This window comes from Polyodon spathula, chromosome 29 (genome assembly GCF_017654505.1).
Source record: "Polyodon spathula isolate WHYD16114869_AA chromosome 29, ASM1765450v1, whole genome shotgun sequence".
NCBI lineage: Eukaryota > Metazoa > Chordata > Actinopteri > Acipenseriformes > Polyodontidae > Polyodon > Polyodon spathula.
Window position 1 is genome coordinate 3,118,432 of NC_054562.1, and position 26,333 is coordinate 3,144,764.

General features: G+C 39.9%; 2 protein-coding genes across 2 annotated transcripts in view; one reads left to right on the forward strand and one right to left on the reverse strand.

Annotated features, from left to right (window-relative positions):
• Positions 1 to 604: 604 nt before the first annotated feature.
• The window catches only part of pitpnc1b (phosphatidylinositol transfer protein cytoplasmic 1b), a 45,637-nt gene continuing 19,908 nt past the window's right edge, over positions 605 to 26,333 (forward strand). The window contains exon 1 of the mRNA XM_041232476.1: positions 605 to 897. Within this exon, the coding sequence (XP_041088410.1) occupies positions 850 to 897 (48 nt within the window). The 5' untranslated portion in view covers positions 605 to 849. The remainder of the gene's footprint in view (positions 898 to 26,333) is intronic.
• On the reverse strand, positions 14,739 to 16,864 carry LOC121302473 (carnosine synthase 1-like). Its single transcript, XM_041232477.1, has one exon. The coding sequence runs from the start codon at positions 16,690 to 16,692 to the stop codon at positions 16,327 to 16,329; it is 366 nt and encodes a 121-aa protein (XP_041088411.1). The 5' UTR covers positions 16,693 to 16,864; the 3' UTR covers positions 14,739 to 16,326.

A 26,333-nucleotide genomic window follows, 5' to 3' on the forward strand; every position in this document is an offset into this window, starting at 1 on the left:
GTAGTAAGAAATACATATTATATTTGCTATAATGCTTTGTTAAATTTTAACAAGGGAGATAAAGAGCCCATATAAAAGTGACCAAAGGCAAAAACACAGCCAAGTGTAATAAAGAACAGTGAAAGCAGGGTAAAGCACAGGGAAGCATTACAAAGCACATAGAAGTCTGGTAAAGAATAGGGAGGCATTGTAAAGCACATAGAGGTGTGGTAAAGAATAGGGAAGCATTGTAAAGCACAGAGAGGTCGATAAAGCATATGGAAGCATTGAAAAGCACAGAGAGGTGTGGTAAAGCATAGAGAAGCATTGTAAAGCACAGATAGGTACGGTAAAGTATAGGGAAGCATTATAAAGCACAGAGAGGTCTGGTAAAGCTATTAAAAACAATGGTACATTAATGCATAGTGTAACAATGGGAAAAGCATGAGGTGAACTTTACAGTGCACATTTACTGTGGTGAGCATTTATAAGCGAGAGAGAGGAGAGAATTCACTTTGATTTAATGATATTATGAGAGGGAGTGAGGGAGAGAGAGGAGGGAGAGACACTTAGGTAGAGAAGGAGGGGCCAGGGAGGCAGATAGGTAAAGAGGAAATAAGGGAATGCTAGAGAGAGAAACAGCTCTGAGCAACAAAGTGTATGAGAGACAGAGAGGGAGGACAAGGAGAAAGTAGAGAAAGAGAGAGCGACAGATATAGTTAGATAAATGCTGCAAATACTGGATTCTTAAAATGCAATTCAAGTTCATAGAGAGATAGAGATACAGGGGAGGGAAGAAAAGGGAGGATAGAGAAGGAAATCAAGAAAGAGAAAGAAGGAGAGAGCTGGGTTCAGAGGAGTGCTGAAGACATGCTTGTTAAAGAGTATAGAATATGCATGCCTCTCACTGTGGAAGAGGTAAGAGAATCAGTGTGTGAGTTTGAGTGTGTGTGTGTCAGTGTGTTTATAATGTATAAAAATTCCATCTCTTCTGTCTGAATCTTGAAGATAGTAGTTAATTGTTTACATGCTGTAGTTAAAGATGAATTTTTCAATAACTTTCCTTTCCTTTAAAAAGTAAGTGTGCATTTTTATTACAGTATAAATTTTACAGGGCTTTTTATACAAATCTATTAGAACATATCATCGGGTGGATTTCTAAAGGATCGGACAAACCCTATAGCTGATAGTTCAAGCACAGAAACGAACTGAGGAGACAGAGAGAGGGAGATACTTCTTCACACAGAGTGGTGAGGATGTAGAATGGTTAGCAAGGGCTGCCAGGCCATGTTGTCAATACTGAATCACTGGGATCTTTGAAGACCCAACTTGACAAAGATCAGTCAGCTATGAGGAACTTCTAGTTCAGTTTCACTTTGGATCATTTTCTGTTTCACTCGTCACGTCCTGGTGACTTTTTAAAAAGTTTAAAGCAAACCCTGTGACCTCAATAGAGCTCTCAGAATAATGTCTAAACTACAGCAGGTTCATCAGAGTGGAACCATTATTAACCTGCCCCCCTGCAACACACTCTCCCCTAGTGGATGAGAGACATTCATCAGTAAGAAATATATAGACCTCAATATAGCAATCTGGTACCATTATTATCCTGGCCCCTTGAAAGACAGAGAGGGGGAGAGAAGAGAGATTTGAGAGGAGAGGGACACTATGTTCTTGCTAAAGTTGATTTGAATAAAATTCTGAAGTAAAAGAGCAGAGAGGAGAGATGACAGAGGAGAGGAGAGACAGAGCGAGGAGAGGGAAGAAAGGAGATGAGAGGAGAGAGAGAGAGAGAGAGAGAGAGAGAGAGAGAGAGAGAGAGAGAGAGAGAGAGAGAGAGAGAGAGAGAGAGAGATAGAGAAAGGAGAAATTAGTTTGGCTACTTTTTTTTGGAACCTGTTCCTCCTGTTTAATAACAAGCTCATAAACCACACCTCAACCAAACCAAACAAACTATGACCTCATTCACTCATGCGGTTTTTCTGAGATGTGAACGCTCCACAAAAGAACAGAGTCCAGGGCTGGCCTAGATTAAGCCTCCGTGTTGATGTGGCCCAGGGCCTGCAATCCGGGACCAGGGCTGGCCTTTACATATATATGAACACAAAGCAGATTTTGGGCTGCCTTTTCATATCAAATGACCAATTTGATTATGTAGCTCAGTAGTAAGATCATAGGTAAGGTGTGATGATGTCCTGGTTTGAATGGGACAGTCCCACTTTTGGAACACTGGTCCCAGTGTCCTCAGAACCTTTCTACGAAACATATGTTAGTGAATAATACAAAAAAAAATATGAACTACAGTGCTCTCTCGCTATAAAGCTCTCGGTTAAAACGCGCCTTGGATATAATCCTCCTATAGCATATCCCCCAATTCCCTATACTAGTGATTCATACAATATTTCTAAAGTAAATACAGTACTGGTGTTCAAACTGTAAAGAACTTCTCAGTCTGACTTCTGTTTCTGTCTCTGCCTTTTGATCAGTATCTGAACTGAAGAAAAGCTGTGCTGGCACTTTATAACACAGACATCTTATTCAGCATTTGTTTTATAACTAAATAAATATTAGGCCTATTACGTGGTTCTCTTTCCTAATATATTTACTTTTTTGCTGCAAGAGGAGCTGCAGCTTTCTCCGGGATACTTCAGCTGCGCCCTGCTTTAGCAGCCGAACCTGGGGAGAGCCCGCTTGGTTTGCTTGCCTGCCGCTTCGAACTGAACTCCCGACCGCCGCTTAGCCAGGCTGTTTATAGTTTAAAAAAACTGCTCATTAAAATGATCCACGAGTGAGAATGTTACCTTTTTTTTTCTAAAAAAAATATTACATTGATTACATGGTGCTTTATGCATGCTTAATTCATGGAAAGTTACATTTTTGCTTCACTATACTTGCATTATAGAGAGGGAGTTATTTTATTTTGTATTTTACTCAGATTTGTACTGTTATGTGTCCCGCAGCGCACACACCCCCCCCCGCCCCCTCCCCATTTATAACATTCTTCAGTTATAACGCTTAGAAATATTGTGTGTCTCCTGAGACCCGCGTTATCACGATATTTTACAAATGTGGAGTTATGTCTGGACGGACATACGGATGGACGAGACGGGGGGGGGGGGGGGGGCAGGGTGAGGGTGCATGGCTAAGTACTGTCTGTGAGCTTGCCACTAGCTCTGAATGCATGCCTGCCACAGGGCTCCCCTGGGTCCTGAACACTGCTAGGTACAGACCGGGACTGCAGTAACCACACACCCAGCTGTGACTATTGCAGACATTAAAGGTTTGTTGACATAAGAAAATAAGAACATAAGAAAGTTTACAAATGAGAGGAGGCCATTCGGCCCATCTTGCTCAATTGGTTGTTAGTAGCTTATTGATCCCAGAATCTCAGCAAGCAGCTTCTTGAAGGATCTCCAGGGTGTCGGCTTCAACAACATTACTGGGGAGTTGATTCCAGACCCTCATGATTCTCTGTGTAAAAAATTGACTCCTATTTTCTGTTCTGAATGCCCCTTTGTCTAATCTCCATTTGTGACCCCTGGTCCTAGTTTCTTTTTACAGGTTGAAAAAGTCCCTTGGGTCGACATTGTCAATACCTTTTAGAATCTTGAATGCTTGAATTAGGTCACCGCATAGTATTCTTTGTTGAAGACTGAACAGATTCAATTATTTTAGCCTGTCTGCATATAACATACCTTTTAAACCTGGAATAATTCTGGTCGATCTTCTTTGCGCTCTTTCTAGAGCAGCAATATCTTTTTTATAGCAAGGTGACCAGAACTGAACACAATTTTCAGGATGAGGTCTTACTAATGCATTGTACAGTTTTAACATTACTTCCCTTGATTTAAATTCAACACTTTTCACAATGTATCCGAGCATCTTGTTGGCCTTTTTTATAGCTTCCCCACATTATCTAGTTAAGACATTTCTGAGTCAACAAAAACTCCTAGGTCTTTTTCAGTGTTTGCCACTCCTCCTATTTTTGTGTTGTCTATGAATTTATCAAGTTTGCTTACTATACCAGAATCTAAATCATTAATGTAGATCAGGAAGAGCAGAGGACCTAATACTGATACTCCACTGGTTACCACATTCCATTCTGAGGTTTCTCCTCTAACCAGTACTTTCTGTTTTCTACATGTTAACCACTCCCTAATCCATGTACATGTGTTTCCTTGAATCCCAACTGTGTTCAGTTTGAGAATTAATCTTTTATGCGGGACTTTGTCAAAAGCTTTCTGGAAATCAATTGCAATTATCCATTATGGATGTTGCATCCTCAAAAAAATCAAGCAGGTAGTTAGACACGATCTTCCTTTCCTAAAACCATGTTGACTGTCTCCCAGGACCCTGTTACCATATAGGTAATTTTCCATTTTGGATCTTATTATAGTTTCCATAAGTTTGCATATAATAGAAGTCAGGCTTACTGGTCTGTAGTTACCTGGTTCAGTTTTGTTTCCCTTTTTGTGGATTGGTATTACGTTTGCAATTTTCCAGTCTGTCGGTACCACCCCTGTGTCAAGAGAAGGTTGCATGATCTTGGTTAGCGGTTTGTAAATTACTTCTTTCATTTATTTGAGTACTATTGGGAGGATCTCATCCAACCCAGGGGATTTGTTTATTTTAAGAGTTCCTAGTCCCTTTAACACATCTGCCTCGGTTATGCTAATGTTATTTAAAACTGGATAGGAACTGGATGACAGAAGTAATCATTTAATATATTTGATTTTTTTTTCTTCATCTATGATTTTGCCATTTGTATCTCTTAGACATTTAACCTCCTCTTTGAATGTTCTCTTGCTGTTGTAATATTGGAAAAACATTTTGGAATTGGTTTTAGCCCCCTTAGCAATGTTCATTTCTATTTCTTTTCTCTTTCGAACCTCCTTTTTGACTTGCGTTTGCAGTTCTGTGTACTCTTTTTGCGTACTTTCTTTTTGGTCCTTTTTTAATGCTCTGTAAAGTGCCTTTTTTTGCTGAATATTTTTTTTAATTGATCTATTTAACCATTTGGGCAATTTAGTTTTACATTTAGATTTGTCTACTTTAGGGATGTAATTGTTTTGTGCCTCTAGTACCACATTTTTAAAGAACAGCCATCCTTTTTCTGTGGATGTTTACTGTTAGTTTCTGTTTCATACCTTCATAGTTTGCTTTTCTAAAATTGTAAACCTTAGCTTTAGTCATTACTTTTGGGGTTTTAAAAAGCACTTCAAATGAGACCATATTGTGGTCTGAGTTTGCCAGTGGTTCTCTGACCTCTGTTTTAGTTATTCTATCTTCGTTATTTGAAAAGACTAAATCAAGGCATGCCTCCCCTCTAGTCGGTGCCTTGACAAATTGTGTTAGGAAGCAGTCATTTGTCATTTCCTCCATTTCTATTTCATCCTTTGTGCTACCCATCGGGTTTTCCCATTTTATATGGAGGAAGTTGAAATCCCCCATTAATGGCTTCTCCTTTGCTACACGCATTTCTAATGTCATTGTATAACAGATTATTTTGCTCACCGTCTGAATCTGGCGGTCTATAGCATGCTCCTATTATTATGCCCTTTGAATTTTTGTCCGTTATTCTGACCCATATTGATTCGGCTTTATTTTCTTTGTCCAGGTTTAACACCTGGGCTTCAAGACTGTTTCTTATGTATAGCGCTACCCCTCCTCCTCGTCTGTCCTGCCTGTCTTTCCTATACAGTGTATACCCAAAAATATTATACTCGTCCCCATCACTCTCAGACAACCATGTTTCTGTAACACCTATCTCATCATAGTTACCTGTTAGTGCAGTAGCTTCAAGTTCTAGAATTTTGTTTCTGATACTTCTAGTGTTTAGATAAATACATTTAATGGTTGTCTTACCTGAGTTGTTGTCCTTGTTTTGATGCAGTCTCCCTTCTGTTTTTTTTGTTGATTTCTCCCCCCTTTCTAGTTTAAATGCTTCTGAACCTGCTCGAGGATCTTTTCTCCAAGTAGACTGGTTCTCTTGTTTTTAAATGCAGTCTATCCCATCTATACAGTTAGTCCTCATTGTAGAATGTGGTCCAATGATCAAGATAGGTGAAGCCTTCCAGTGTGCACCAAGTCTTCAGCCATGCGTTTTGATTAATTATTTCCAGCTGTCCATATGGTCCTTTGCAAGGTGCCGGTAGTATACCAGAAAATACCAGTTTTGGTCTTGTCTTTTAATTTCCTTCCTAGCTCTCTGAATTTGTTTTGCAGGGATTTTGGTCTGTCTCTTCCAATGTTGTTTGTACCGATGTGGACGACTACTACCGGGTCGTCTCTTGTTCGTTCTAGGAGCCTGTCCACGTTCTCAGTGATGTGCTTGACCGAGGCTCCCGGAAGGCAGCACACTGTTGTAGTAAGGTGGTCCAAACTACGAATTGAACTTGCTGTGTTTCTCAATATGGAGTCCTCAACAATCATGACCCCCCTTCTTTTTGCTGTCTGGTCACCACTGTTAATAGGTTCCTGGATGTTGTTCCGTTCATTCTCTTGTTGTTGGTTTTGCTCATCAACATTTTGAAGTACCTCAGATTTGTTGGTTGTTTTGATTTCTGGTGGTTGTGTTTGACTCAGTTTCTTTTTTTCCCTGCTTCTGCCTACCTGAACCCAGCTGTTCTGACCTTCTATCTCCCTGGTGGCTTTCAGTCTGTTAGGGGTGATGCAGACTTCCATGAATTGTGGGTGTGCCAGCTCCTCAAGATCCTGTTGCCGTCTCATTTCTTCCAGCTTCATTTCTAGCATACTTTACTAGTTTAAGTCCTGGATCGCACGTGTGGAGAACGGGATTGGAGACGGAGGAAATAATAAGTATAATAATAATAATAACGTAAGTAAAATAAGCTCACCGTGTTTTGTTTGGTTCGTTTTGTTTGTCTGTTTATTTTGGCGAATGTGCTGTGTCCTGTTTTTTGTATTGTTACAACCGTTTATTTTCTGTCTGTTTGTTTATTTATTAAATGCTGAGCGAAAGCATTCGCTCAGCTCCACCAAACTCAACCTCTCTCGTTGTTTATTTCCTGGCTCTGGTCTGACACCACCCACTCCGGCCGTCTTTGTGACAGCTTCCCATCCACGCTGCAACATAAATGCAAAAACAAAACATACTGCCCCAATGTCAAAACAATAATACAGCTCTCGCCATCATTTTTACACAACAATAAACAGAAATAAATAAATCATAATACAAACACAAAATGAACTGCACAGGGGCGGAGAAGGAGACCCCATTCTAAAAATAAACAAACAATACTGTATAGGGTTCCTCGCCCTGTTACAGATACAGACAGGTTAAAAGAATTACAAAAAACATTCACGTCCTCATTTCACTTCTTTTAAAAATATCTAAATACGCTTCCTTAGAGGCAGGACAAATCTATTTTTAATTTGGTGACTTTATTTTTATTTCTGTGTTAAATATATTAAATATATTTTATCCTGTAAAGTTTAAGAAAAGAATAGAGGCAAAGAGTAATGTTATCTGTAAATAAATGTGATAGCGATAGAAGGTATTTTATAAGCATTTTACTTCATCACAGCTATTAGTTTAATAGAAGAAAAACAACTCATTGATAAAAACATTTTTCTTTCAGCAAAATAGGCAAATTACAGGGTTTGAATTACCTGGGGCTGGGGGTGTAGTCAACCCCTTTAAGCTTCTCCAAATAATTGTATTTCTAAATTTAGTTTTTAACATTTTTGACAGGTATCACTTAAAACAGAAAGGAACCTGTTAAAAATGTGTCAATTGTATGATGACATTTCCTCCCTTATATGCAGTTTCTCAGTACCAATCAATGATAATGAGAAGGTGTCTCTTGACAATCTGAAAATGTCTCTGCGCATTTTGCATAGGCTAATGCTTGTGCTTGTATTAAGGGAGATTAAAGAGTATTCCTTTTGTAAGTAAAGAGGTGACAACATTGCATTTGATCAGAAAAGGAATACAATGTAATCTTATTACACCTTGATCTATGTCTCAGCCTATGCTGTGACTCAGAAAATAAACTCCAGCCAGATCAGCAGAGCAATTAGCCTTTGTAAAATGTGTTGTTATCTCATTTAGATTGTCAAAACACGCTTTCTCATGATCATTAATAGAACACAAGGGAAGCGCTAAACATAAATTGAATGAAAGGCAACGTAAACAGCAAACTTGTGACTCTTTTCTGTGTTCATTGCCAGCGTCTCACGACAATCTGTCTGGAGACTAACCTGAGCTGAACTAACATGAATATTTATTTTTTATTTTTTTTTAAAACAGGGAACTATTTGTAATATTTGAAGTGTGTTTGTTTGGCACTGGCACTGGTAAGCTTATAACTTGCTTAGAATTTGAAAATGTAATGATTTGTATTTTCACTATAATATTTCAGCTTGTTATTAGGGGCCAAGCAATGAAGTTGCTGTGGGAGCCTATTGCTGATGTTAAGATTATTATTAGGGGTCCAAGCCATGGCAGGGGAGCCTGCTGTCGTTGTTAAGATTTATTTTTTTCTTTCCACCAACAAAACCTTAAAAGTTGATAAAATGAAAAACTTTGAATGAAAACTCTAGAAATTTCACAGAGTTGTAGACACCAATGGGAACTAATACCCACAGCTGAATAAACGCGATTGGTCACATGGTTTGGCAGCCATATTGGATTCAGAACAAATTTTTGACAATTTAAAAAAAAATCTTCTTCTCCGAAACCACTTATGGTAGAGATGTGAAACTTGGGGCACAGACTACGCTTATGCACTATATTTTTTGTTCAAGAGAAGCTGATTGGTCACATAGTTTGGTGGCCATATTGGATTTATCAAAATATTCTAACATCTTCTGAAACCGTTATGCCGACTGAAGCGGAACTTTGCACACATAGCCTTGCAAGGCTGTCTATCAAGTTTGTTCAAAGTAAGTCGATATATAAAACAAAAAACATTGCTGCCACGAGCCAATCGAATTCAGCTATGGTCAATTTACACATATTGCATATATTGCAGTATTTATCTAAGATGGAGTGTTGTAGACTCAAGAATCTTCATAGAGTAGTGGAAACCTATGGGAATTAATGTGTGCTCTATTAAAAAATTACCTTGATCATGGCCATTGACCTCTCCTTAAGGGAACTGTAAAACTAGCTATAATTCCTTATAGAGTGTAGAGAGGGTCATGTTTAAAATGGAACAGTTAGTAACCCACATATTTACATCTTAAGGTAAAATGCAAAACTGTCTTATAATTCTTAAAGAGTGCAGATAGGGCCATGGTGACTATGGAACACATATAGGAAACCATATGGGCTCTATCCAAAAATGACCTTAACATTAACCTTTGACCTAGGACGTTTGTTAAAAAAAGTTGCTGTGTCAAAACACATGGAGAACACGATCAAATCAAATTTCAGCATATATAGTACTATTAATTTATGGTAGAATATAGTACAGTCTTCAAAGTTAAGTAGAGTTCAATGGGGTGCTATGCCACAGGGGAAATATGGTCATAGGTCCCATGGTCTGGCCCTTGGCCCCTGTTAGAGCCTTATTTTGCTAATACATTTCAGAAATAAAACCAAAAGCAACGAGCACCTTCTATAAATAACGATGGTCTACTCTGTCAAATGCTTTTTCCTGGTCCAACGAAAATAGACCAGTACTAAAGACAAATAATTCTGAGGCCAACAGTATGACCCTTACTAAAAAATAGATCTATTTGGGATGCAATAGGTGCACAACATTTTCAATCACTGCACTCAGTCTGTTGGCCAGGGCTCTAGAAAGGATTTTACATTCAGAGCACAACAGCGACACAGGTCTCTGATTTTTTATATTACAAAGATCACCTTTCTTTGGAAGAAGCATGATAACAGCCCTCCTGCAGCTTAGAGGCAGCTCTCCTTGCTCAAAACTCTCTTCAAAAACTTCAAAGAGGTCAAATTTCAATAGTTCCCAACAAACTTTAAAAAAAAATTCTATGGGCAAGCCATTGATTCCAGGAGCTTTGCTCTGTTTTAGCCCCAGTAGGGTGTCAGTGAGTTCTTCAACAGGCAGGGCACTCCCTAGCCCTTCGTAAGCCTCCTCCGGCAGACATGTCAAGTCCTGCAGGAAACCCTGTACCTCGCTGGGCTCGACCTCAGCCTCCGCCGCAAAACAAGCCTGAGTAGAACTGGACAGCGTATCTCTAACCTCCTCCAGCTCGCTCAGCTCCACTCCATCCGGCCTCATTAGACAGTGGGTTGTCTTTCTTTGGCTATTTTTTTCTCCAAACTAAAAAAAATACTGAGCAGGTGCATCTATGTTCATCAGCCCCTGGATCCTGGACCTCACCAGTGCCCCTTTTACTTTTACACACAAAAGATCTGCAATTCATTTCATTTATACTTTCATTTTTCGATTAAGTTATCCCTTTGCTTGGAGTCTAGCACTCTCTGAAGCTCTAAGACATCCTGCTTCAGCTCTTGCAGGGGCTCATTTAGCCTCTTCGTAACGTTTTAATTATACTGTTGACAGATTGCTTTTATTTGAACTTTTCCCACATCTCACCATTGATTAATATTTGAAAAACAATCTTTACCAGCTCTCCATTTTTTCCAAAAAAATTTAAAACATTGAATGAAATGTGAATCATTCAACAAGTTAGTATTGAACTTCCAATAGGAAGGACTGTGTTTAACAGAGGGCAGTAAAACTGAGAGACACAAGGCTGGGATCAGAAAAAAGTGGCAGAGAAATGTTAGAATGTTTCATCAAATCTAAATGTTCTTTAAAAATATAAATTTGATCTAACCTAGCCATAGCAATGTTACTCTTACTGTACTTGACCCAAGTATATTGCCTTTTATTAGGATGCACATTTTTTCACTCATCAACTATATCAAACTTCTTTATCTTTACTGCTAATTCTCTTGCAGACTTGGGGTGTGGCTCAGGGTGGTTTTCTGTCCTCATTACAATTAGCAATGCAATTAAAATCTCCTGCTAGAAACAAAACCTCTTCAATAATACATTTTACTTGAACCTTGTCCAAAATTCAAAAATTCAAACCTCTCTTTTCCATTATTGGGATCATAAACATTAATAAAAACATGATATTGATCTATTACAACATTACATATTTTAAGCAGACGCTCCTTTATCACTTATGTAATATCTACTGATTCAGGTTGAAAATTCTCCTTAAACAAAACTGCCACCCCAGCACTCATATTTGACCCATGGCAAAATTTCCCCTTTCCATTCTTTTTCCCTCTCTGATTGAGTTTTCGGATCACAATGAGTTTCTTGTAAGAAAATTGCATCAACTTTCATTTGGTTCAGATCTTCAAACATGGAAGCTCTCTTAGATTATCCCTACAGTCATTTACATTAAGACTCTCTAATAGAAAGATCCTCAATGGGAAAAAAGAGAGAACAAATTAAAGACATGAACAATATTAGAAAATAGTTTAGAGATTTTCATAGCATTTTGCTGACTTTTTGTTTAAACTGCTGCGAAAAATATTTAGGCACCAGCGCTCTTGTTCTGTAAAATCTGACACAGACGCTTTCTTTACTAGAAAAGCTAACAAACAGTTTTATATTCAAGAAAAAATCCTCTACATCAGTTTTTCTTCCCTTTGTCAACCCTAAAAATGCTTTTATACTTTGCTCATCGTATCCGGTCTTTAACAAAACAGATTCAGAGCACTGAGATTAATCTCTTAAATCAACCTCATCCTCACTCTCCAACTCTGAGCTGCTTTCATCACTGTGCTGGCAACCGCAACACTCCAGAGTTGCTGTCCATTATTTTTACAAACAGTTTTTGCCACTCATGTTTCTGCTACCTCCACTTTTTTCATAAATCCATCATTATCATTTACATCCTCACTTGTCTCATTGCCATCTCACTCGTTTCAGAAACTTGTTTCAAGGAAATAAAAGTGATTAGTTTACATATTAGAATTGTTTTCAGCCATCTCCTCTTCAGGTACCACTGTTGTTTATGTTTTTATCTGCTAATTTTTAGCTGCTTGTGCTGTTTTTGGGTTCAAGTTATTTTTTCAGAATATCTTTGTAATCAGCAAAGCAATGTATAACTGTCTTCAAGAACCTTTACACATTCACAGGGTTGTCTTGTTGGGTTGGGCTGGCTTGTTCAGAGGAAAATAATGAAATATATTTTGCTTTTATTAACTTTTAAGCCTACAGTTTCTTTCACAACACATGTAATCCATACAATTGCTGGGCGGGCGTGGCATCCCTGTGCGGTGCAAAGCAGGCATTCCTGGGAGGTGCAAGGCAGACATCCTTGGATGATGGCAAATTGGCTTCCCCGGGCGATGCATGGCGACAGTGGCAGTGGACCCTCGGGAGGCAACTGCAGGAGGGAAGCCAGGACTAGCGGTGGTGCCCTCTTCACAGCCGGTGCAACCCGGCGGATTTCCCCTGTACTCCCCTTAGCAACCTATACAGGGGCTGCTGAGGACTGCAGCATCCTGTCCTGGTCCCTCCAATGATGAAGGGAGAGGCAGCTCCTGATGCTCTCCCTCTGACGGAGGTGGAGACAGAGGCAGCTCCTGCTGCTTTGCTCCAGGTGGTGATGGTGGTGGTGGAGACAGAGGCAGCTCCTGCTGCTTTTCTCCAGCTGGTGATGGTGACAGGGACTCCTCCCCTTCCGAAGGTGGCAGTGGCTCCTCCCCCTCTGGTGGCAAAGGTGGAACCAGTAGGTATTCTCCCTCTGCTGGTGGAGTTGGGACCTGCAAGCAGTCCTCTCACAGAGGTGGAGGTGGAACAGGCAGGTACTCTTCCTCTGCTGGTGGAGGCGGAACCAGCAGGTATTCTCCTGCTGTTGGGTACCTGGGCTTTGGACGCACCGACTCCCCCCTCTTAGGCTGTGAACACACCCGCTCACCCCTCTTGGGCTGTGGACACACCGACTCCCCCCTCTTGGGCGGTGGATGCACCGACCCCCCCTTCTTGGGCTGTGGACGCACCGACTCCCTCCCTCTTGGGCTGTGGATGCACGACTCCCCCCTCTTGGGCTCCTCCCACTCAGGCGCAGGACGTTCGAGCTCCTCCCAATCCAGGTCCTTTCTCTCACACTCCTCGTAGACCCAATCCACAAGCTGGGTCATCCTCTCAAAGGCTTCCATTAGCCCTGGATATCCTCTTGCGATTACCTGCTGTTGGACTTCTGGTTTCAGCCTGATGTCCAAAAGGATATCCAGGGTGCTGTTTCCCAGCAGATGTTTCCCCTCTGTTCACAGGGGGGCACTGGGGTCCGTCAGCCAGCTTGCTCATTTTGGTTGCTAGTAGCTTATTGATCTGCTTGATGAGATTCTGTGGTCAGTAAGCTACTAACAACCAAACAAGCAAGATGAGCTAAATAGCCTCCTCTCGTTTGTAAACTTTCTTATGTTCTTATGATCCCAGAATCTCATCAAGCAGCTTCTTGAAGGATCCCAGGGTGTCGGCTTCAATAACATTACTGAGGAGTTGGTTCCAGACCCTCACCATTCTCTGTGTGAAAAAGTACCTCCTATTTTCTGTTCTATATGCCTCTTTATCTAATCTCCACTTGTGACCCCTGGTCCTTGTTTCTTTTTTCAGGTCGAAACAGTTTCTTAGGTCGACATTGTCAATACTTTTTAGGATTCTGAATGCTTGAATTAGGTTGCCATGTAGTCTTCTTTGTTCAAGACTGAATAAATTCAATTCTTTTAGCCTGTCTGCATATGACATGCCTTTTAAACCTGGAATAATTCTGGTCACTCTTCTTTGCACTCTTTCTAGAGCAGCAATATCCTTTTTGTAGCGAGGTGACCAGAACACAATATTCTAGATGAGGTCTTACTAATGCATTGTACAGCAGCAGCAGCAGTTGTTGATGATGCATAGTTCATCCCCTAGTATCCAAGTAACTTTGGATAAAAGCGTCTGCTAAATTACTCATTCTTAATTAATATTATTAATAATGTAACAGGATGACCCATGTCACTTTATTTGGCACATGTGATTCTGTTATTGTAGTATATTCACGTTTTGATTCATCACATTTGATGTAACGTTAGTCAGTTTGTTTTATTTTAACCTGTTTATTCTGGCATGTTACTTTGTAGGTTTGCACAGATCTCGCTGGCACATTTATGTTCTCATTGTTTTTTTTTTTTATTGTCAATACAAGATTTTGTAAAATAATAACACTTGAACCCCTGTGGTTATACCTAAAAATGCTGCCATTATGACGGTTACATTTTAAACAACATCAATATTAAAATGAAAGACAAACTATCGAAGACAACTCAAAAGCTTTATCCAAGCACATCATATCAAACATCTGCACAGCTGAAACCCCGTATTGAAATGAACAATTAAACATAAAAGGGTTTATTTTCTACCTTCCCACCTATAAAGCACTACTTCAAAAAATGAAAAACTAGAATAAACATTTCAAAAGAAGCTTGTGTGTAAACAGCTATATGTACATACAAAACTACAGAAATGAAAGTAGTTTTTAATTTAACCCTAAAATAGCTTTTCTCTTGCGTGTGTGTCACTTGGTGCAGCACTGAATCCAGGTTGAGCTGCTGCAGCACTCTGCTGCTTTGAAGTTTTCTGATCAAAAGGTTTTTGTCGAAGCACTTTGGCTAGCTTCAGGATGAAATCTCTCCTCATATTTTCCCTGGTGCATTCCTCGTATAAAACAAACGAACGGATGGCTTCCAGGTCAAGTAGAGTTAACAACAGACTTGTATATAAAATAAAATAGAATATTGTAGGTTATATTCAAAATAAAAATGCATTTGTGAAAGGCAGTCAAAGTGACAAATTTGAAGTTAAGGAAAATATGTATGTGTAAAGGTATGTGCGTTCACGTTGTTAGAATAACAAAGCTTAGCTTTGATAAACGAAGAAACCTCAACAGAATTCTGCAGTCTTTGTAGTTATTATTGTGCTATTAATATCTATAATTTAAAAAGATGGAAAGTTTACTTAAAAAAAACTGGACTTTATTTATTAAAATGAGGTAAGAATATCACACCCAGTGAAAAACAGGGATATATTGTTTTTTATTGTCATCTGACCAAAACATACAAAAAGCCAAGTTAGAAAAAGTAGATCAGATTTTACAATTAAAAAACATGATAATATATATCTAAACAAGGATCAACCTAAATTCATTTAATGCTCGAACCCGTTTTTCTCTATGATTAAAAGCATGAAATATGTCAAGCTGTGACTATCCAAAAAGACAAAACCCCTCTCCAAGCTTCTAACTATTTAAAATCCGACAAGAAATAAGACACAGGATAACCGGGAGAATTAATCCCCAGGATCTGGCAGATGCTGAGCAGCTGGAGCCTTGCGTCATCTCAATCCTGGCAGTGACAGGCCACGTTGCAATAGGGATCCTTGTACTCACTCGAGATCAACCTGTCACTGAGCTGGTTGAGATGGATCACCCCTCGGGAATGCAGGAGATACAGCACCTCCGAGCTGGCGGTGGTCTTCAGGGCTGGGAGACGATACACATGACCCCGATGAGGTGGCACAGTGGCGGGGAGACATCAGGAATCCTGGGGCGAAGCCTGCAAGCCATGGTGAAAGCAATGAAGAGGAGGTCAGCCCCGTAAACCACCCGGATCCAGTCACAGAGGTAGTAGCCGCCCATCCTGGCATTGATCTTGATGAGCCTGGGTCTCGTGGGGGTCATATTCATCTCCACATTGAATACTCCATCTTTCAGACTGCAGCCCAGGCAGCAGAAGAGGGCAGCTTTAACCAGCTGCGCATGGCAGCTGCCGTCACGGTGAAGTTCGGGACTCCAGTGGGGCCATTGTCGGAGATGAAGGCAGCGACTTTCTGCAGGCCAAAGAGGACCAGGTCGACGTCATATTCCGTGCACGAGATGTACTCCATCAGGGTCATGGTGTTGTCTCAACCTAACCCGATGCCTGTGTAGTCATTCTCTTCCAGGAGGTTGTTGGAGATATTCTCAAAGTGGGCTTGGCATTCTTCTTGAGAGTCAACAAGTTTCGCTCCCACCGCCCCGGCCCCGTACTCCAGCTTCATAACGGCCGGGAAGGAAACAAGCTAGGCTGCCTTCTCTATATCAGCACTGGGCTCGATGTGACAGCAGAGCACGGCATAGATGTGAGGGGAGGGGGTTCAAATGGGGTGGGAAGGAAGAGGCAAAGTTAGAGGAGAATCCTGGAAGAGATTGGAAATTCTATCAACTGGTGCAGCTGCTTCCAAGGAGGGACCTCGGACAGGATTGCCGGACAGCTCGGCGAGATTCATTCGGTTGTCGGCAATGTCAGAAATGGTGGTGTTGGAAGGAGAAGCAGAAGGAGAATTAGAGGAAGCGAGGAGATCAGTAGCAGCATTCTGGAGTGGGTTCTGAGGATGAGAGGGGATGGCAAGGAGAGGGTGGGAGGAAATCATCCTGGCTGGGTTCCTCAGGGGCCCCCTCCAGCAGGCACAGGTGGGTTTGGCTCTTCTGTTTGGCTGTCCACACAGCCAGGGTGGGGCTGCTCCAGAGGCCCAGTCGCTCGCAGACCAGCGCCGCCAGCACCACACAGTCCCAGAAAGTGAGGCAGCTGTCAGGGCGAATCCTGCACTCGCACAAGGCCTCGCAGATCCTGAAGCAGTTCTCCAGGTCCCACTTGTGGTCGGTCAGGTCCAAGTGGATGAAGGTGGTGACCAGGCCGGCTGTGAAGTGAGTGGGGTCAGACTCCATGAGGTGGATCTGTGCGGAGGAGAGAGGTGGATACAAGTCAGGATGAGAAGATTGTGAGAGAGAGAGAGAGAGAGCAGGGTGGAGGATAAGAATGAGATAAGGAAAGGGGGAGAAAGAATGTTAGAGAAGGAAAGTGGGAGAGAGAGAAGGGTGGAGGATAAGAATGACAGAAAGGGAGAGAGAGATAAGGTTGTCAGAGGAAAGACAAGACACGAAGCCCCGCCTTCATCTCTATGCAACGCGAAGGCAGGTTTTAGCAGTATTCTTCACCTGGTTGTGTTACTTATAACTCAAGTTACTTATAAAATGTTATAGCTAACTTGAAATATGCAACTATTCAAGAGCTGAAAACAAATAATTAAGCAAATTATCTGTTCAATAAGGTTAAGTAATTGAGAGCTCGGTTGGAATGAAAACAAGCAGCCACAGTGGGTCCCCAGTATCGAGTTTGAGAAGCCCTGCTATAGGGGGTCAGGAATTGGATTTTTACGTCTCTGTAATGTAATGACTTGGTGTGTTTCTAAGATTTCGGTGGATACCTCTAATCAAGAGGAGAATGTGCTTTCTCTTGCATTCTTTGCACACCCCCTCTGTTGCGTTTTGATTCGTTAAGCACTCACATTGAAACGAGTGAAGAGACAGCTGCTTGGGTGGGTGTGGACCATTGTTCTCCACAGAGTCATAAGAACATAAGAACATAAGAACATAAGAAAGTTTACAAATGAGAGGAGGCCATTCGGCCCATCTTGCTCGTTTGGTTGTTAGTAGCTTATTGATCCCAGAATTTGAAGGATCCCAGGGTGTCAGCTTCAACAACATTATTGGGGAGTTGATTCCAGACCCTCACAATTCTCTGTGTAAAAAAGTGCCTCCCATTTTCTGTTCTGAATGCCCCTTTGTCTAAACTCCATTTGTGACCCCTGGTCCTTGTTTCTTTTTTCAGGCTGAAAAAGTCCCTTGGGTCGACACTGTCAATACCTTATAGAATTTTGTATGCTTGAATTAGGTCGCCATGTAGTCTTCTTTGTTCAAGACTGAACAGATTCAATTCTTTTAGCCTGTCTGCCTATGACATGCCTTTTAAGCCCGGAATAATTCTGGTCGCTCTTCTTTGCACTCTTTCTAGAGCAGCAATATCTTTTTTATAGCGAGGTGACCAGAACTGAACACAATATTCAAGATGAGGTCTTACTAGTGCATTGTACAGTTTTAACATTACTTCCCTTGATTTAAATTCAACACTTTTCACAATGTATCCGAGCATCTTGTTAGCCTTTTTTATAGCTTCCCCACATTGTCTAGATGAAGACATTTCTGAGTCAACAAAAACTCCTAGGTCTTTTTCATAGATTCCTTCTCCAATTTCAATATCTCCCATATGATATTTATAATGTACATTTTTATTTCCTGCGTGCAGTACCTTACACTTTTCTCTATTAAATGTCATTTGCCATGTGTCTGCCCAGTTCTGAATCTTGTCTAGATCATTTTGAATGACCTTTGCTGCTGCAACAGTGTTTGCCACTCCTCCTACTTTTGTGTCGTCTTTTGTGTTGTGTCGTCTTATATCTGCATATAATAGAAGTCAGGCTTACTGGTCTGTAGTTATCTGGTTCAGTTTTGTTTCCCTTTTTGTGGATCGGTATTACGTTTGCAATTTTCCAGTCTGTCGGTACCACCCCTGTGTCAAGAGACTGCTGCATGATCTTGGTTAGCGGTTTTTTAAATTACTTCTTTCATTTCTTTGAGTACTACTGGGAGGATCTCATCCGGCCCAGGGGATTTGTTTATTTTATTCCTTTAAGACTTCTGCCTCAGTTATGCTAAAGTTATTTAAAACTGGATAGGAACTGGATGATATGTGGGGCATGTTGTCAGTATCTTCCTTCGTAAAAACTTGTGAAAAGTAATCATTTAATATATTTGCTATTTTTTTTCTTCATCTACAGTTTTGCCATTTGTATCTCTTAAACATTTAATCTCCTCTTTGAATGTTCGCTTGCTGTTGTAATATTGGAAAAACATTTTGGAATTGGTTTTAGCTCCCTTAGCAATGTTCATTTCTATTTCTCTCTTGGCCTTTCTAACTTCCTTTTTGACTAGCGTTTGCAGTTCTGTGTACTCTTTCTGCGTATTTTCTTTTTGGTCCTTTTTTAATGCTCTGTAAAGTGCCTTTTTTCGCTGAATATTTTTTTTAATTGATCTATTAAACCATTTTGGCAATTTAGTTTTACATTTAGATTTGTCTACTTTAGGGATGTAATTGTTTTGCGCCTCTAGTACTACATTTTTGAAGAACAACCATCCTTCTTCTGTGGGTGTTTTCTCTATTTTACTCCAATCTACTTCTGTTAGTCTCTGTTTCATACCTTCATAGTTTGCTTTTCTAAAATTGTAAACCTTAGCTTTAGTCATTACTTTTGGGGATTTAAAAAACACTTCAAATGAGACCATGTTGTGGTTTGAGTTTGCCAGTGGTTCTCTGACCTCTGTTTTAGTTATTCTATCTTCGTTATTTGAAAAGACTAAATCAAGGCATGCCTCCCCTCTAGTGGGTGCCTTCACAAATTGTGTTAGGAAGCAGTCATTTGTCATTTCCACCATTTCTATTTCATCCTTCGCGCTACCCACCGGCTTTTCCCATTTTATATGGGGGAAGTTGAAATCCCCCATTAGTATGGCTTCTCCTTTGCTACACGCATTTCTAATGTCATTGTATAACAGATTATTTTGCTCACCGTCTGAATCTGGCGGTCTATAGCATGCTCCTATTATTATGCCCTTTGAATTTTTGTCCGTTATTCTGACCATATTGATTCAGTTTTATTTTCTTTGTCCATGTTTAACACCTGGGCTTCAAGACTGTTTCTTATGTATAGCGCTACCCCTCCTCCTCCTTCTGTCCTGCCTGTCTTTCCTATACAGTGTATACCCACAAATATTATATTCGTCCCCATCACTCTCAGACAACCAAGTTTCAGTAACACCTATCACATCATAGTTACCTGTTAGTGCAGGAGCTTCAAGTTCTAGAATTTTGTTTCTGATACTTCTAGCATTTCGATAAATACTTTTAATGGTTGTCTTACTCGAGTTGTTGTTCTTGTTTTGATGCGGTCTCCCTTCTGTTTTTTTATTGATTTCTCCCCCCTTTCTAGTTTAAATGCTTCTGAACCTGCTCGAGGATCTTTTCTCCAAGTAGACTGATTCCCTTTTTATTTACGTGCAGTCTGTCCCGTCTATACAGCTGAGAAGTCTTAAGAAATGCAACGACAATCTTCACAAACCCAAGCAGCTGTTTCTCCACTCATTTCACTCTGAATGGCTTATAATAAAAGGAAGCTTGGTGCTCCAGTGGTTAGAGAAAATGGTTTGATACCAAGAGGTTAAAATCCCTGTTCAGCCTCTGATTCACTGTGTGTGTGTGACTCTGAACAAGTCACTTAACCTCCTTGTGCTCCGTCCTTCAGATGAGATGTTAAACAAACAAGGTCCTATTGGAAGTGACTTTGCAGCAGCAGCAGTTGTTAATGAAGTAGAGCTCTCCCCTTAGTTTCTGTAAGTGGTTTTGGATGAAAGTGTATCTTAACTGACCAATTAGTAATAATAATAATAATAATAATAATAATAATAATAATAATAATAATAATAATAAAATTCTCTCTTACCTGGGTCTTCTCTGCCTCCCTCTAGCAGAAGGGAGAGGTATGGCAGGGGGGATCCACAGATGGTGATGTCTGAATTGGAGGAGACTGGAATAGAAACACACACACACACACACACACACACACACACACACACACACACACACACACACACACACAGACAGACACATACACAAACTGGTCAAACAAATGAATGTCTTCCTTCTGCTCTCTGTCCATCCTCTCTCCTCCTATTACTTGACCTATTCTTCCTTCCAGTCTTCTATTATCCCCTCACCCCTGGTTTAGTATTTTTCTCCTCATCCTTCTCTCCGATCTTTTCCTGTACTCCTCTCTCCTTCCTTTCTCCTCATCCCTTTTTCCCTTGCTCTCTGTTTTGGTCTCTCTCCTTAACCTTTACTCTTTACCCTGCTGTTTTTCCTCTTCTTTCCCTTCATCTAATTTTTCTTCCCTCCTTTATTCTTCCTGCTCTCCTCCTTGATTCAGTCTTTTCCCTGTGCCCCTGCCTTACACCCTGCTCACATTACCGCTCCTCTCACCTCTCTCTGGCTCTCTGGTTCAATCTCGTTTCTCAGGAAGTCCTGCCTCACCCAGAGAGTTTTTCAGGAGTTTGTAAAGCTGCCCCACTCTCTCCCTGTCTCTCTCCGCCTCCCCCACCCCCTCCTGGGGGTCTGGCTGGGTGACGATGAAAGGGTCTGGGGAGCTCTTCCCAAAAGGGGAAACTTCACAGGGGTGCGGATCCGGGGAAAGCTGCTGAAAACAAAAACAAGATTCAAATGAGAGATTAAACTAGAATCATTAACCCTAACCCTGTTGAGCACAGATAAAATCAATATCACTGAGACAAACTGGTATGAAATCTTACAAAAGTAACAGTTATAAGAATGCTGTTATCTTCACACGTCGTAGAATGGACGTCTAAGTTGTATCTAGCTACCATAGGACGCTGTTACCTTCTCCTTGTTAGCATAATCAAGCTTAGCTTTGATAAAGGGCAGAGTCTTTAACCTCAAATGAATCTTTGTAATCATTATTGTGTTATTAATATTGTCTAATATAAAACAATGGATTTGCAATTCACATATTTAGGAAAAGTTAGGCTATGCAATAAGGCCCGACAGGGCATCCGTATACGTTGAATATAGCCCAGAGAAGTCTCTATATTCAATGTATAGAGATGCTGTGACATTGCATTTATAATCCAGGTCAAACAGTGGATTTGAAGGAAAAAAAAGCATAAACCATGTTTAGGGCAAAAAAATTATACTTTTTTTTTTTTTAATTAAATATCCTTTGCCAATAAAGTAGTCCAATCTATAACTTTAAACCTCACATTAAGTTAAGTTTAGTAAATTAATTTTATTAACATGCAAAAGAAAGTACATCTGTATTTTTGATATTGTGGACATTGCCATTGAAAAGATACACCAGAGGGCGGAATCGAGACGGCACTGTGTTGTTTTTTTTTCCCCTGTCACTGGCAGTGCAGACACACACTGTTTGAGCAGAACAGATGGGAGAAATAAAAATAAGCACAAACTCTGATTTCAGTCATTTTTCAAGGTCTGTGTCTGAGAGGGGTGGATTATGTGCAGAAGTGCATTTTTGTGTTTTTCTGTAGCGTTTACAAACCGCAAAAAATACATTATTTTAAATGACAAAGTCGGGTGACTAAGTATAAAGACAGAGATCTTTTGTGTTTTTGTTGTTGTTGTTGTTCTTGTTGCTATCTTCTAGTTCATTTAATTATTATGCACTGTAGTCAAAAGTTTACATACCCCAATAGAAATTTATAATTTTTAGAAATTTCTCAAGCAAATAATTATAGTATTATAGTAAAAATATTATACTTATAATATTTATTATTATTATATTATTATTATTATTATTATTATTATTATTATTATTATTATTATTATTATTAAAAATTTTGCGAAAATGATGAGGAAAAAAAAAGTTACAAGAAATTGATGTCTACAATTATTTTTCAGCATTTTTTTTTCCAAAAATGCAAATTCCATCTTTCTAGACAGCTGGGAGTGAATTGTTTTAACTTGGCTCAAATAACTATCAAATCAAACTCTCTCCAAGCTTCGACCTTTAATCTAACCATCCCTTCCCTTCACACCAGACATAGCGAATGTTGCAATTGCAGGAGGGACACTTTCCAAGAAGGGGTGTGAAGTCTATTTCTCCTCTTCTGTGCTGCTGTTGACCTTTTTGTGAAAATATGAAGAGCAAAGAGAATGGTTATTGCAGAACTGCAGTAGTTTCTAATACAATAATATAGTTCTAGTATAGCAGCCCTGGTTATTAATTCCAAATGGAACGGGCTGCCTAGGGTTGCCTAGTCTTGTTGTCGAGGCAGAATCACTGGGATCCTTTAAGACCAGACTTGATAAAGTTCTGAGACCAATCAGCTGCTGGGAACCGGACTAGCTCTGATGAGATTACAGGAAATCTTAGTGTCCGTTCCAAATATATAACATCATTTTGATCATTTTTATTCAATAATCAAACTAACAGACTTTTAAAAATTGGATTGCTATTACGATATAAAAAAAAAAAAACACCTGCAATGTTATTGTATGACTGACATTTTCGAATACGGCACTGCAACATGAATACCACCAAGCTGCCTTATTTAATTTAACTCATGATTTGATAGACTTTTTCAAGTTTCATTACTTTTTTTCAATGTATTTATCAAGACAGGCTTTAATTAACTCTTGTTTTATTTAGTTGTTTTTCATTATAACTGTATGAGGAGCAAAGCCAGGTACCTTGCTTCAGGAGAAGTCGAGTGTGGAGTTCCAGAAGCTGAAAATGTGTGCTCCTGGAGGGCGAGGCATGTCATTGGTTCAATTAAAAATTATTTTAATTTTTTTTTTAAACTATCCACAATAGTTCAATAAAGCAGACGTTTATAAAACTAACATGCTTTCTGTGGTAACCCAGGTCGGCATGGCTGGTCCCTTTAAAATCTCAAACAAGGAGCGTAATAAAAAAATAAAAAAAAAAGTTTTCAAATTAAAAACTAAACTTAAAAGCCGATGGACAGATTCATTTTTTATTCAATTAAATATCCAATAACTTTAAAGAAATACAATAAAAACTGCTCTGGCTATGTCTGCTGTGCAATATGTAAAAAGAAAATATTATAGTGAGAAATGGCTCAAGGTTTTTTGATACAGAAAAGATAATTTATTCCCTCCATTCTCTCTCTCTCTCTCTGACTATGCGAAGCCAGCTGCCAACACATAGATAAAAGCAGGACATGCATTCTTCAATGCACTACTAAAATAAACTCAAACAAAAACTTTTCATTTAACTCACCACTCATTTAAATAGTTTTTTTTTTACTTCACTGACTCTCGGTTTTATGACTTTCTTGTGCTGCCAGATTTATTTATTTATTTATAAAAAAGACTTTAATGAACTCTTGTTTTTTTGTTTGGTTTTTTGCATTCTAACTGTATGAGGAGATGAAAAACGGACATACCTCGGTTGTTTCATCAAGCGTGGAGTTCTGGGAATTTGGAAGCTTGTATTGTGCATGGAGGGTGGGTCACGTTATTTGTTTAACAAAACTGAATGTTTTTCAGCTGGATAGATATCACTGCATACACTACAGGTCAAAAGTTTTGGAACACTTCCATATTTCCAGTTTTTATTGAAATTTACGCAGTTTAATGTCTCAATGTACTCTAAAATTAAAGCACAGAACAAATAAACAATTGGAGATAAAAAAGAAATCATGGAATTGTTTTATTTAACAAAATTTAATCTAAATTTTTGACTCATCAAAGTAGCCACCTTTTGCAGATATAAAAGCCGAACACACTCGTGGCATTCTTTCTACAATGGAAATCAAATACTGTTCGGAAAGTTCTTCCCAACACTGTTGCAGAAGTTCCCACAAATGTGTTGCACTTGTAGGTTGCTTTTCTTTCACCCTTCTGTCCAGTTCATCCCAAACCAGCTCGATGGAGACTGTGCTGGCCATTCCATGATTCGAAGCCTACCTTCTTGTTCTTTTCTTCTAAGGTAGTTCTGACATAGCCTGGAGGTATGTTTTAGGTCATTATATTGCTATAGGATGAACCCCTGACCAACTAGACGTATACCAGAGTGTATTGCATGGTGCTGCAAAATGCTGCGGTAGCCGTTTTGGTTCAGGGTGCCACACACTCTGTGCAAGTCGCCGACTCTGGATCCAGCAAAAGAGCCCCAGACCATCATGCTTCCTCCTCCATGTTTGCCAGTTGGTGTCACACACTGAGGAACCATCCTTTCGCCTACTCAACGGCGTACAAAAACCCTGCGTGATGAACCGAAGATTTCAAATTTTGATTCATTGGTCCATAAGACCTTCTTCCAGTCTTCAGTAGACCACTGTCGGTGCTTCACGGCCCAGGCAAGCCTCTTTTTCTTATTTTGCCATCTTAGCAATGGCTTTCTTACTGCCACTCGACCTGTCAAACCTGCAGCTCAAAGTCTTCTCTTCACAGTTGAAACTGAGACTTGCTTACTTCAACCAGTGTTAAGCTGTGCTTAAAGCTGTTGTTTTGTGAGCCGCCTATCACGCAAGCTGTTGACTCTCAGAAACTTGTCTGCTGTTGTGGCTTTGGGTCTGCCAGACCTCTTCCTGTCAGAGTTTCCTCCAGTTTCCAAGTTCCTTTTGATGGTGTAGGAAACTATACTCACTGACACCTTGGCTTTCTTTGCAATTTCTCTAAAGGAAAGACCTACACTTTTAAGGGTTATAATGGTCTGTCTGTCTTCCTTTGTTAATTGCCTTTTTCTCGCCATTATGATAGCAATATACTACTTCCTGCAGCACAATACTGTCCAAATAATGCTTAAGAGGGTGTAGTAACACAGTCTGTTCCAACACTGCTTTTATACAGACAGAGGGTTTGTAAGTAATCAACAAAAGTTGGGACACCTGTAGGAATTGTTAGCATCAACTTTCAAGGCTTAATTACTTCCATTGCTGCAGAACAGCTGTAAGTTGTTAACCCATTACTTGTTCCCTGAAAAAGGCCTTTTTTTTTCAGTTTTTGGGAACCTAAACTTTTTTTTTTAACCTCTGGCAGTTTACTGCTTACCTTTGTACCATTTCAGGTTATTCACTGGACTTGAACTGCTTAAATTTCAATAAAAACTGGAAAAATGGGGGTGTCCTAAAACTTTTGACCGGTAGTGTACATTATTTTTCTGGCATGACACAATTATTGAGAAACAAAACTTAGCATTGCTCTCCTCATGACGATCGTGGAGGAAGGGGCAAGTCGTGTAAAATGCCAGAAACAATCATAAAACAGAACTTTATGAAATTACTGCCCGCCAGTTCTCATTTCACATATACTTTATTATTATTAACAAGTCACTTATCAGACGCTTTATCCAAAGCAACTTACAGAAACTAGGGGGTGACCTTTGCATCATCAACAGCTGCTGCTGCAGAGTCCCTTCCAATAGAACCATGTTTGTTTTACATCTCGTCTGAAGGACGGAGCACAAGGAGTTTCAGTGAGTTGCTCAGGGTCTCACACACACAGTGAGTTAGTGGATGAGCCAGGTGATTTGAACCTCCTGGTATCAAGAACCCCTTTCTTTAACCGCTGGACCACCAAGCCTCCTTATACCACACAAGTTACAGAAAACAGAGTGTAAAAATATCACTGCAAATCTTTTTGAGTGAAACCTGTAATTTCATTAAATTCATTAACGATCCCCAACTGGTGCTTCAATAAAGCAAACACTTATAAAACTAAAACGTTTTTTGGGGTATCCCAGCTCAGCATGGCTGGTGCTTTTATATATAGACACACACACACACACACACACACACACACACACACACTGTATATACAAATATACTCTAGTTGACCTAATTTTTACAGAAAGGAGGGGTGGAAGATAGTGAACCACGAGCTCACATTCAGTTCATTTTGAGAAGGGAGTCACTGG